A 13,816-nucleotide genomic window follows, 5' to 3' on the forward strand; every position below is an offset into this window, starting at 1 on the left:
AGGGAATGTAATTGTCAGAATCAATTTCGCTATGCGATTAATCAGGTCCCATTGTTCGGAGAGTGATTGAAGTAAGAAATTCTCTTTCAATGTTAACATTTTAACCGATAACATCATGCGAAGAAAAATTGAACGATGTCCGTTGATGCCGTTTTGATTACGTCAACGTGCCCTTTGACTGATATGTGAACGGGGATACACTAATATTCGCTTTAAATACTCGACGTTGTAACAAGATATTGAAATTAGCTGCAGACAAGACACAAGGATTCCCCTCGATAAGTTGCGTTATCTACCAAGAGACATATTCAGCAGAAATGCACAGGAGCCAACTCGGCATTCAACACTTTAATGGAGTGTCTGTGATGGACCATTCGCCAATGAAATCACACTGTGACTCTACCTATCCACACTTCGATATATCATGATGTACAGATCAAGACTTGAAAGGCACAGTCTGCGACGATTGCAATAAATCGGATCTCGTAAGTGAGCCGCAAAGCCGGCTGCTTGGTTACTTTCGGCCAGTGGTGCGTTAGAAGCGTTTTTTTTTTTTGGGTATTACGCTAATAAAGGCCCCTTTGCGAATGTTCGGAACTTCACTGGTGATAAGCGACGCATTAAAAATATGAGCAAGAGGAAGACACAAACGTCTAGGTACGGTAAGAACTTCATTTGGACAAATAACAAAGTCGAATGACCTTTGAACAACGTGAACGGCAGAGGAATTGGTTGTTGGCAATCAAAGATTATGACAGAATAAATTTAATGAGTAGTTAAAAGCGAAGAGTTCAACAATTGCGTTATCCTTTTCGTGATAGGGTTTGATCAAATTCCCATTGTCAGTCCTCAACACAGGCAGTTTTTGTGCTAGTTTAATTCTTTTAGCAAGAAAGTTATGAAACTTTCATACATGTTTTCGACAGACGCCGCCCACGATATGCAAGGTATTTTTTCATGTCGTAGTAAAGATCTGCACAAATTTGTCAACCAAAAAAAAAAACCAAAAAGTTTAAGGGTTATGGAGGGGAGATACAAGAGTCGATTCTTTTGATCAAATATATTTTGTATATGCAAAGGATAAGTAGGTGCACGATTCTTCTTTCAGCGGTACAAATTTAGCTAATCTGTCGTAAATCACCACGCAAAAACGGCGATACATTTCTGCAGCCGACTGATGGTTGGTCATAGCTTCGAGCCAGTCTACACGAGCGAGATTCTTCCGTAGCTGAGAATAGTTTTCACGATAAAATCTGGCAAGGACAGGTAGAGGGGTTCTTCAGTGTTGAAGTCGAACGTGAAAGTAACAATATTATGATCAGAATTGGCGAAGGGAGTAAAAATTCAATACCGTTGACAATTGACGGAAGAAAGAATGAGATCGATAATGCCATGCAGACGGGTTGGAACCTCAATGTTTTGGACCATATCGCAACTTCCCGATAAAGTTTCGAAGAGTTCAGTAGTGGAATTGCTATGTTTGTTCATGTGAACATCAAAGTCGCCCACAATTATGATTTTGGGTGAAGAAAAGCAGAGTTCAAAAATAACATCAAACAATGTGTTATCGTCAGTCCTAACAGAATCTGGGGGTCGATAAGTAGTTACAAATTTGAGATAATGAGGAATGAAAAAAGAGGAGTTTAAGATACAACATACATCAGCAGTCATTCGAAGTTTGAGTGGAATAAGAATCGCGTGAAACCTATCACTAGCTAAGCAGCAGACATCTCCGCCCCTTTGAAGCGGCCTGTCTGAGCGAAACACGAAGTATGTTAAACCAGTTCGGAATTGGAAATGGTAGAGCTAAGCCATATTTCAGTAACAGCTAACTTATCAGGTTGGTCCAGACGAAGAAAGGAGTGAAAAAGTCCAACTCATTTACTATGCTGCGTGTCTTAAACAAAATACATTATGCCTTGGAGGGAGGTCCACGCTGGATTGCAAGTTTCCGGTCATTGATTTGCGGGCAAGCTCGGTTATATGAGTGCGACCATCTTTGTAATCCACTCACGCGTAGATGACTTTTCTGCCTCAACTTATAGTCCCGTTTTCGTCCTGCCGCCGTCACGCTTTTGCGTATAAATATGTTCGAAAGACTGGTCCAAGAGAATCTTCTCCTTACACCGTTTGGAAGGAATCATCAGTTTGTATGGAATTTGTTTGGACCCCGCTTGGACTACTACTACTAATCCACCAAGAGAAGCAGCAAACTGCCTTTGACCTCCCATATACTGATTACCCCACTTGCGTGGCCCTATGCAAATACTTATTCCATGGAATTCTTCAAAGTTATCCTCGTTGTGCTTATAGTAAAAGACAATGTTATTATGAGAATTGCGCTTTATTTTTTACTGGAGTGACGAGAGTTGGAGAAGATGTCGAGGAAAAATGTTGTCTTACATTCACAGCAGACATAATTGACTCCCTATAATCACCAAACAAGCCGCTATTCTCAATAAAAGATCTATGCTGCTGCTTAAACCACCATCGGTTCATTACTGACAGTTCAAATGACTGCTGAAGGACCCGTCTTGGTGAGTAGTAAGGAAATATAACAACACCTGTCGTGTGCAAATGAAAGAATCAACTGGGTGTTATCAGTGTTTGCAAGGAGCCACAACAAAGGCAATATGAATTTCTTCAGAAGGAGAGGAAATAGCACAAATCAGTTGTGAAACAACACTAACTTCATCAGCTGCACACCACAAGGAATCATCTCACAATTACGCTTTAACTTCATGAAATCACAAATTGATAGAAACTGCACAATCACATGTTTTCCAAAGAATGTTGGGAAACATCAACGGCGAATCTTTGAGGAAAACTAGCATTCGTTAATGAAGGAACATATTTGACAGGAATTCAGTCTTCACAATCAAACCGTCAGACAACGGACTCCACTTATTCAGAACTTTTTCAGAAAAATTCCGGAGAAATTGTCACACTACTCACTCTCCTCTCAAATTTTAACATCTATTTGGCATTCTTTTGTACATTGATCATCATGTGTTGTATATTCAAATTATATGTTAAGTGCAAGTTACACACATCCAAGAAAACTCCTTAAGCCAAAAATAAAGGAAAACAAACTCACTATTTTCGGTGGGGGAGAATGGTGGAACATGTAATGTAATCAGCATATCTGTGCTGTACAAGCTACAGTCAATCGCTCAGTCTAGTGCATTCTATTTTTGTATCCTTGTTATTCACATATTCTTATATGAACGAAAAGAAATGTTGGCATTTCTAATGATATTAAGTATTTCACCTGTACCATTTAGAAAGGCATATAAGGCTCATGATATGCTTTTATGGGAGTTTTTCTCCCTTGGTCCGAATAAACGTTTTCCACGGCAATTTTGACTGATGAATGACGGGTGGCTCTTGATGACACATGATTGTGATTATTTACCATATTTTAGGGACGAACCGCTGAGAAAAAAAAACCTGCAAATTGACGTTCTTTGATATTTTATTGCTTCAAACATGTTTATGCTACTCTTGAATACAACATCACAAATATGAATTTGTCCGAAAACCCGTAATAATCGAGCATTAATTTACGTACACAATACGCAACATATATACCCGCTAGAGATCCTCGCATCGGATAATCATCATCCGTGCATTATAAACTTTGAGAAATCGAGATGAATCGCCGTTGTAGACCATTCGTTTCGCACTGGTGGAATTTCGAGCGGTTTTCCCGAAAAAATGCTTTGGAGGCCATCCGTTTCAATACTGAGTTTCACATTGGATAAGGTTGATTCGCCGTTGAGGGCTGCTTTCGATGGTGTGACCTGCTGACTCCCAGAGTCTCCGAAGAGTCGAGATGGGATTTGGCAGATGGATGGATGGCGGCTGAAAAGGTAGGAATCAAAAGAGGTCGTCTTCAAAAATGTGCGTATTTCAGGAAAGTGAAATTCAGGCGTTTCTCTCTTCTGATATTCACCATAAAAAATATGCTCGGATCTCACTTACCTTGTTTATGTCGGGGACCACCAAACGAATTTCGTGGATCTCCAGGCTATCCCTCGCCATCAGATCTGTTCCTTGCCGAGCGTCTACGCTTACACGCGAAGGAGGAGCATCTGTTACATGCCCTATTTTTTTCTCCACAGATTAATTGAGATACTCCCTTACCAACTGCTAACAAATTCCCGGTGTACATCTTCGAAGTGCTTTCTCTGGAACTCGCATGGATTAGCATTGATGTGGCTGAGACACGATGTGAAGTTAATGCAAGCTGAAACAATAGCTCAACTATGATTATTTCCCATGCGGCCGTAATAAGAAGCACAGCTGAGTCCAGCTCACCTGTTCGGATTTGGTGAGGTCAGTAAAGCCGGACGGTTTGTGACGTGATAATTCCATCTGTGCTAATCCAGGCCAATCTTTCAGGAACTTCCTGAAACGGTCTGGACGTCGAGTCCAAGCTGCAGTAAGCAGGAAACGTCTTGTGTACCTGTACAGTGGATCAGGGAGACACGCGAGGAATGTTTGTATGAAGACGCTTCGAAATTTTCTACTCATTGCACAATATATTAGGAAGTTGACGGCGGAGTTTAGCAGCGACAACAGATCCATAAGGTCACCAAGAGGTATATAAATCTGAAATACATATCCTTGCTCACCATAGTTTGAGAACCGCTAGTCATTCTGCTATAGAAATCGAAGATCATCTAATTTCAATTTTAAAAAATCCAACAGGCTCTCCCTAGCTGCATTTTCCAGAGTTCCTTAACCGGATCTAAACAATCTCATTTTCATATATCTCTTCCTCGGTTTTTTGCATTGGTCAATTCACGAAGATCTGCATGTGACTGATACTAACTTTCTTATAGAAAGTCTCATTCGAGTAGATCGCATTGCAAACGTGCAGCATTCCCTGCGGCAATTCGGCAACAAGAAAAATGGACAACACAGCCACCAGCATCGGTGTCGTATGGTCACGAGGCATTCGTTTCTTGTTCATCACCTATAAATTCATTTTGTAGTCTAGTTACTTTAATTAAAACTTAAAAGCATCACCCCACGAATCTGGGGTGGCACGGGTTTCATGTGGGTTATCTCTAAGCGGGGTCGTAGATTGTGGGGAAGAGGGTGGTTCAGCTCACCTCTTCCTAATCGCCGTAAAAAACGGCCCAAAAGATGCGGCACATCCACAAGGCTGGCGCGCTCCAATACAACTCGGGGAAAATGTTGTTGGGGGGAGAGGGAGGGAGCACTCAGTTATTTCCAGAAGCTCTAACTTACTTTCTTCTCCTAGTAGCTTAAGTTTACATGTCATAGATCCTCTAAGACTAATGCTTAGGCCTTAGGGCCCCGAGTGATTTGATTATTTACTTCGAGAAATAAGGGCGCGAGTGAGTGCCGAGTGCCTTTCCTTTCCCCTCCCAACGACATTTTACCCTACAACTCTTCGTGGACAACAGCGCTCCGGAACGCTCGAAGCCTTATCTTCCGGGCTGCTGTTTTGGAGCGATCAGAAAGAGATGAACCGAATCACCTTCTTACCCAAAATCTACGATCCGGCAGTGGCATAACCCACATGAAACCCTTACCACCCCAGATTCGTGGGGTGATGCCCTTAATTAAGGGTAAAGTAATTTATGGATGACTGGAAGAAACCTGTGCCAACGACTTGCGTCTGTCAGCCACGTCTTTGATGATTTTTAACAAAGCGATGATTGAGACGGTGAGCAACATACACGGGACGACTTTAAACAGGATTCCGTTTGTCCAGAACGCTACCTGAAAGTTTGTTGCTCGTTTTCTAGTCGAATAAACATTTTTTAAAAACAATGTTATAGAAGAACCAATTAACTGCAACATCTCCTTTAATGGCGACGCCACTAGTGAGCAGGAATTTCTCTGTATTAAAAAAGCTTCGAAAAATGGAGGAAACGAATGATAGTACATATGAAGCAGTGCGAAGAAATTTGAAAGAATAAGAAAAGAAAAACATTCAGATTTATTTAATTGTGGCCGTGCAATGCAATGCAATATCGTTTCAGAAGCAATGCACACATGTACCTTCCACCGGCATCACCTAAAAATTACTGGAAAGCAAAGAAAATCAACAAACTTTTAGTAGTTCGCAGTCATTTTCAGATGCCCGGACATGGAAAATTTTCCCAAACGAGGAGCGTTGCGTACTATTCGTGGCTAATTCGGCAACGGTCATTGTTACATCGTCCAGAACGCCACCATTTTTAAGGCACGGCAGCCATAATTCTGCATCAATTTCCACTATCTGAAAGATGTAGATAGTTAATTAGCTCAGGAACATCCATTTTTTCCAAATGTCAAACAAAACTGCATGCCATGAATGCGAGTTATAAATTAGAATTACACGCACTTATAAAATAAAAATTTCAATGTCTTTTTTTAGCGATTTTACTCTACATCGTTTGCGTACCTCCACATAGCATGACATAGTACATAGATACTATGCCATGCTATGTGGAGGTTCGCAAAACCGATCCGTCGAATGATTACAGAGGTATATTTTCATGTCTGGCTAAGCATTGTTGGGTTGTATTTTTTTTTACAAATTTCCTCTTCAGAAATTGAAATATACCACTACCCAGATAACAGTAGTAATTACTCTGCAAGCGAAACATTAAGGAAAAATAAATGTAATCATTAACAACAAAAAGGGAATGCAATGAAAGTCAAGTCGAAATGAACCTGATCTTACGTAAGCCTGGATATGGGCGTATTATGCGCTTGTCACATAAGTGAATATACAAGTGTTTTGCTGTTGGTTTGAGGATATCTATTCGGTTGATTTTCTAGATATACTTACTGACTGGTTTTGGTTCGTTTGAGGCGCATTTCAGGTTCCTGACGAGCTAATTGAACGTTTTGAAGAAGATAACAATGAATTATGGTATGACTTTCATTTGATTCCTTTTCGTTGAAGATCTATGGTTATCGTACAATATTTCATTATTATTTTTCTATTTAACATTTATTTTATTTACAATATTGAAGGTGGTGGCTCATAGAAGTATTCATCAGTAACGCGGAGAATAAAAAAGTATGAATGGTTCTGTGTGCAAGACGTTCTACGCCACACTATTAAATTCTTATGAACTGCTTGATCTCAATGTCTGTGTTTCCAATGTGCGCCCCTTTGCGATCAATGATAGGAAGAAACTCGATCGGCGGCCCCTCCAATCCTCTGCCTTGATGTGAAGCCGAAAATGAACTTACTTAGCCGTACCACCTTCTTAAGGTCACCATAGAACGCGAGCATGAAAATAGATTTTAAAAAAATAAGATGTAGTTTGTACGGCTCATTGGTCACTCATCACACCTACTTAACCTCCACAGCCTCTGACGGGATAGGTACCGCTCATGGTTCATAGCAAACGAGGAATTCAAATCTCTCTTCATTGGCTGTTTCACACGCATCGACCACTCCGGCCGGGGCTGATCAACGCAGATTTGCGCCGTATAATATGCGGGCAAAATTGCACCGAATAACGTGGGATAATTCACCAGATGCAGTAATTGCTCGTCATCTTCTCTACTTTTCAGGTGAGTCCAACTTCTGACTAACATCACTTTGTTTTTTTTAAGAAAAAGAATAACTGAATTCCCAGTTAGCTCACCTCAAATGTCATAAAATTCGGAATATTCACTAAAGCAACCACACAAAGGGTGATAAGTGCTACACCACCAGTCGCACGAGCTGTAATTGCTTCAGACGGGCCAGCGGTTGCCCGTTTTATAGTGTACACACGTATTTGTGCGAGAAGGACCTAAACCTTGCAAGTCTCCTCTGCTAATAGTTGTAGATCTAAAAACTGCGTAAAGAAACGGGAAAATAAGTACCGTTAGCCATATGCTTGTAGCATGAAGTATTACAGTACTTTGCGAATGAGCGAAAAGAAAATACGCCCACGTCCTATCGTAATCGCCTGGATCACATCTGAAAATAGATGTCAGTTATTTTTAGCTTGGTTATCATTGAAATTTTCAGAAGTTGGAAATAAAGGATGACGGAAATAAGAAACAAAAGGAAACAAAAAAGAAACAAGCAAAAGAAATAGTCAAAGCAGTTCTACAAGGATTTTTGGTGAAAAATGCAATTGCGATAATTTTACTTCTGATTACATCAACTCCTCTTTTCACAATACTCTTCTAATCGGAATAATTTGATACCGTTGCAGCTGTTCGTGAACTCTTTGATGAAAGTTCAGGAAATAAAGTAGTAATAAAAAAACTCTGACAGCAATTAGTTCCGTGGAAAAACAAAGCTATCATATCACAGCTCTCAGAATCATACTGGAAAGAGGTCTAATGACGAAGTTTTTAGAAAAGCTATTTTCTAAACATGCCATGATTCATTTGGGGAAGGATTAGTGGAACTGCATTTAGATATGCAGAGGTGAAATGTAAACAAATAAAAGACTAGTCAATAAACTGGTGAAAAATTCTGAAGCAGGTTATTTAAAAGAGAATCGAACTGAATGTAATAGAGATAAATTTGGACGTAATTTTGTAAAGCGAGAAAAAATGAATAGAAGTACATAGTTAGGGTGTGTTAGTAAAAGTAGTTATAATGACTTCAGCTACAAAAAACCAAAACATGAAGCAGATGTGCAGAAAACGAGGTGGAGAGAAGCCCTGAACATTTCCTATGTTATGAAATCTCTTTATTCTCACATAATTTTGGAATCTTTCATTTGAGGTTCTTCAGGCAATTCGATGCGAATTCTGAATGAATTAGATTCTCACAAATGTTCATCTACATTAATTATATAAGACTTCTGGGGAATTTTCTGGAATTAGAAAACTGCGAAGGTTTTTTTCAGATATGCACTGTAAGAAGTGATATTAAAAACTAACAATATAAATGATTAGAAGGGTTTTCTCCTTTAAATGAATGTTGTGGCTGATTTTAAAATTGTTTTTGCTTCAAATACTGAAATTCGAAGAGCAAGCAAATCTTGGAAGTATTTTATATGAAATTGTTTTTTTATAGAAGGAAAAAAATTTCTCTTAAAGCCCTCTGCTATCAAGTGCATAAGTTCTAGTATGGAGAGGTTTCTATGTCCTTTTCAAATAAACAATTGGAAATTTTCCACTTTTCGTAAAATGTAGTTGGAAAGGGGTTCTGATGCCGTTATGTCTGGAAGTAAATAACTAGATCAGTCGGGGCCCTAAGAACTAATAATTTTCTTAGAGGAACTATGACTTGTAAGCTATAGTAACAAAGAGAAATGAGTAACATAGACGTCCAGAAGTAATGGGCGCCGATGAGCCCGCAATCCCTCCTCTCCCAAATACTACTTTTCCCCCACATTTTCGCATTTTCGCACAATCTCACCTGAAATTAGAGGATATGAGAAAATGATACACGAACACCAGCACCGATGTCATCACCAATATATCACAGATAGCAACCGCACAGAGAATTGCGTTGATCGGCGATAGCATTGACGGTCGCGTCAGAACCACAACCGTCACCGCATTCATAGCTGTTCCTACAAGGAAGGATGTAGATCGATTGAACTAGCTTCAGATTTAGCACCTAACCTTTTTGAACCCAGATTTCTGGATTCTTGAAAGTTATGGTCTCATTGGAGTTACAGTGGCTAATAAAGTGTTTATGGCCTCGATTATCCTAGCAATATCTTCTTTATTGCTATGGACGCTAGCAAATAGCTACGTATCATATCGCTCTAATGGCCAGTGACGTGAATTCTTCTCGGAAGCAAATTTTCGGCAAATAATTATTGTGGATTCGCTGAACTCGTTTACCTGCTAAGCACAGAGCTACAGCCATGTATGGATGAATGTGAGCGTAGGCCCCGTGAAGTGCCGCGACCGCATCTTCGAGCCATTCGGCGTCAGTCAACGGTATTGCGCCCATCTCGCACATAGCCATGGCTGATCAACGCGATCCGTCCCCACTTCGAGAGGAACCCTTACATATGCCGGACGGGGCTGAACTGAAAAGATTCTGCGAATATCGAAGAAGATAAGAAAGATATTCCGAAAAAAAAAAACAACGGATTTGAACACTCGAGACGAACTAACGTGTGAACAAGTTAAGAAAAATGCCAGAAGCAGATACTGTAATGGATTTAATATGAGAAATTTGTGCAGAAACGGAATGGAAACACAGCGGTTTCAATAAAGCTTAGAAATAGTTCTGACATCCTCATAGGATTTGAAGGAAATCAATGGAAACGGCAAAATCGAAAGTCCTTTGGACGACAAGAGAGCTGTTTTCTTGTTATCGTCCCTTTACCGTTGTCGTTACTTTTATTTCTATTTGCGGTAAAACAGCTAGAAAAAAGAGGGGAAAATCGACTCACTTTACTACTCAAAAATTACTCAAAATTCTTCGTGTAATTTTGCAGAAATAGCTTCCTCGTTTGCCGGATTTTCGGATTTTTTTTTATGATTACGACTATAAAAAGCCCAAATTGGGAACAACTATATGATGAAATGAAGCAGACACAGATAGCGGTGCACTATGATGAAAAACCAAATGAAACTAGCAAAAAAAAAGAGCTGAAAAATGCTTGCTGTGCTCTGTGGTAGCTAGCCACTGCCCTTCGTCGCCGAGCCCAACAAGCTCGCCAAAACACCACTTTCGAGAAAATGTAAATAACAATTTATTTGTTTAAAGCTTGGTAAAGGCCACCAGAATGTAGAAGAACACTTCCATGGTATTTTAACAATTGCTTACATTATTTTTTGCAGGCCACTGACACCGGTTACTGAAAAATTCATAGAATTGAGATAGGAACGTTACGATTCATGAAACCTTAGCCTGCTAACCACAGGTAAATCGCGAACGTAGTCAACACAAGTGTTTTGATAAAAGAAATGGGATAACTGTAACGTTTGCCTCGATGAGTTGACTTACTCTAGGGAGAGGAATAAACTGGTCAGTTATTACAATAAATACCATGTACACCAAAACATAATTACAACACACCTAATGCTCCTAAAAATCACTTGACGGAACTTATTTATCCACTTCTTTTATTCCGTCGTAGTGGTCTCATGCTACGATGAATGGGGTTAACCGGTGACTAGGCTGGTCGCATGGTGTCTTGACAAAAATGTGCTTTTGGATAAGGGCGGCAATCACGGACTTGAGAATAGAATCATACTTGAAGGACGTTTCGTACGAAGAAGCAAGATTGCCAAGAATAACGATGGGAAAGAAAAACGGTCTGAGACACACTGAAAAGATGCATGTAAAGTAAATTAGCTTGTCACAAAACAAAGAAGATTTGTCACAGAAAGGAGAGCAGCTGAAAATGTTTGAAAAGTGGTAAACCAACTGTGAAAAGCCAGTAGACTTCGCGGATGCCGATAGTGCGTCGAGAAAATACGATGAAATCAAGAATCTGCACTCACAACGAACTTATAGGCTGCATGAGCTGTGAAGAGTACGTTGAACTCTTAGCGGTACACTGGCCCAGCTTACGAAAACAATTTGTTCCATCGTGTTATAGCTCCTCCCCCTCCAATTGTACGAAGTGGGCATGTTGTTTTTAAACTATTGGAAAGCTTAGAATGTTTTTTTTTTTCAGTTGACTTAACGTACATACCTCCTTTAAGACAAGATTTGAAAAAAATGTTCGATTCGATAGTGATTTCAGAAGCTTTTACGCTATTGTTTCTGCTGAATTTTTGCTAAATATAGAGTTAAACTCATGAAGAAAAATGCGCTAATACCACTAATCATACTCTTTGAATTGTGTGGCCGAATTCTTCGGAAGATTGCAAAATCTGTGTAAATGAGGAAAAATGACCTTCACAGCGAACGAATTGCAATGATTTTCTCTGCACTCATGAGAGGAAGGGCAATTTTGGACTAGGAAAAGATATCCTAAGGGCCTGAATTACGTAGAAAGAAACCTTTGAAGCTGATGGATGTTGTCTGTATTTGCAGATTACTGTTCCCCTTCGTCATATTTATTTATTTATTCTTGTATTATTTGTATAAAGATGAACCTACATAAGTAAACAGAGCAGGGGGAAAAGGAGGAAGTAAAAAGACTACTACTGAGAACGAGTTGTAAATTTTGGAAAACAAAAGAAGTTAATCCTATTTCGCATTAAACATTGAAGTGAAAATAAGGAATGGTAAGAATACAGTAAGCTGTCTCGGGAATAATATTTAGAAAGCCATCAATTACAGATCTAATGTAGGCTTTTTGTAAAACTAATACAGTTCTTTATAGAATCCTGAAGAAAAGGCATATTTTTAGGTGTAGAGTTTATCTCCTGCGGTGGGCGACATTCCTAGCAATCATGTCTCCCTATTTTCTGTTACTCATCCTCACCGTTTTAATGAGTGCACCGAACGCAATAATAATCTCAACACTTACAGGAGGAGTTAATGAGGAAACTTGAGTTTTCATGAAGATAAAATTACTCATTAAAAATAAAATTTTGCAATTTGTGGCATATTAATGCAGAAAAAAAAGCAAACATCAAGGAACTGTATCCATCGCCCGTATTACCTCTTGAAGAGTTGAACTCTGACTTTCTGAGAGAAAGGAGGGTCAGAAAGTGCTATAAAGTGCATTTTTAGTGGAGTCCACATCGTCAAATATGCTATGAAATGAAAGGTATAACTAAGGAGCAACGGCAGCTGCACAGCTAGATAAGAAAGAAATTTGGTGAGCAAATCGGCAGGAATGAGGAGTCCAACGTTGATTTATGAACGGATGATGTGGGTACGGTAGGAGGAAGAAAAATAGATTTACAGTAAAAATTATTATTATGCCTAGCGGCGAAACGATGATTGTCGGGATATAGGAAATGTCGGGCGAATGTTCGCACGCACGTTGGCGTGATTAGTGCAGTTGCCTATGAAATTGGAGCCGTCAACAGACACGCTCAAAGACACAGTGTTTATGACTTCGGTGAGCAGACGAAGTCGGTAAAATTCATGCTACATGATGAACACAAAACCTAACTAGAGGACGGATAAAAAAAGCTCAAGTGATCAGTGCCGATCTGTCCCTTTGGAGCCCGCCAACAGGTTCCACTTCATTTTGGAATTGCAGGGGTTTCTGGACACATATACAGCCTATAGAAGAAGGTCATTCGATGTATTAAATCAATATACTTATCTTCCGAGACAAGTCAGCTACCAATCTGTCAACCACAGATCCATGGAACACTTCTTCCGCTTTAGATGGTATTAAACTATGAACCGCTCAGACACAGTGGTGATCTCTTACCAGTGTGTTACTGTCACCAATACTTGGGTGTATAGAAAAAAGCTGGAAAATTAAAAGAGAACGGGGAACAACTTTTTTTTCACTACTTTTAATGTCACCATCACTTGTGCTCCTTTGTGTCTTTGACTTACTATTTGTTATAAACTTTTGGAAATCTTTAAAAAAAATAAGCAAAGAACTCATCACTTCAACACGATACATAGTCCTAAATACACATATATATGTGTATATGTACATATGTACAGTTTCCATTATAGTGACGGAGAAGTTATCTAACCTGAGACGTTCTCATAAATTCTGAGAATTTAGAAAGTTTCACCTCGAAATCCATCGTTCACATCAGATTTGAAATGTATGGCGCACATGATTTAGAATTTTATTAAGTAGTTAGTACTTAAAAGCAGAGATTTCTGAACACAGCGATAATAAATAACGAAATAATCGTCTAGAAATCTGCATCAACTTTTTCATCCGACGTCTTCTTCGATTCATCTTCTTTCTTTCGCTTAGTCGTTCTACAGACTTCGCATAGTCCGTGGAACGACCGAGCGTGTAGCAAACATTTTTCGTCTCTGCCAGTG

General features: G+C 39.5%; 1 protein-coding gene across 1 annotated transcript; it reads right to left on the reverse strand.

Annotated features, from left to right (window-relative positions):
* Window positions 1-3,738: 3,738 nt before the first annotated feature.
* Window positions 3,739-9,907, reverse strand: RB195_015093 (uncharacterized protein; the record flags this gene model as incomplete). The annotated part of the gene is made up of 12 exons (XM_064205629.1): window positions 3,739-3,864; window positions 3,985-4,094; window positions 4,147-4,249; window positions 4,321-4,411; window positions 4,469-4,614; window positions 4,838-4,981; window positions 5,635-5,757; window positions 6,092-6,259; window positions 7,626-7,775; window positions 7,849-7,945; window positions 9,347-9,503; window positions 9,781-9,907. 12 exons carry the CDS (start codon window positions 9,905-9,907, stop codon window positions 3,739-3,741), a joined length of 1,542 nt encoding a protein of 513 aa, XP_064061510.1.
* Window positions 9,908-13,816: the final 3,909 nt, after the last annotated feature.

This window comes from Necator americanus, chromosome V, assembly GCF_031761385.1.
Source record: "Necator americanus strain Aroian chromosome V, whole genome shotgun sequence".
Lineage (NCBI taxonomy): Eukaryota > Metazoa > Nematoda > Chromadorea > Rhabditida > Ancylostomatidae > Necator > Necator americanus.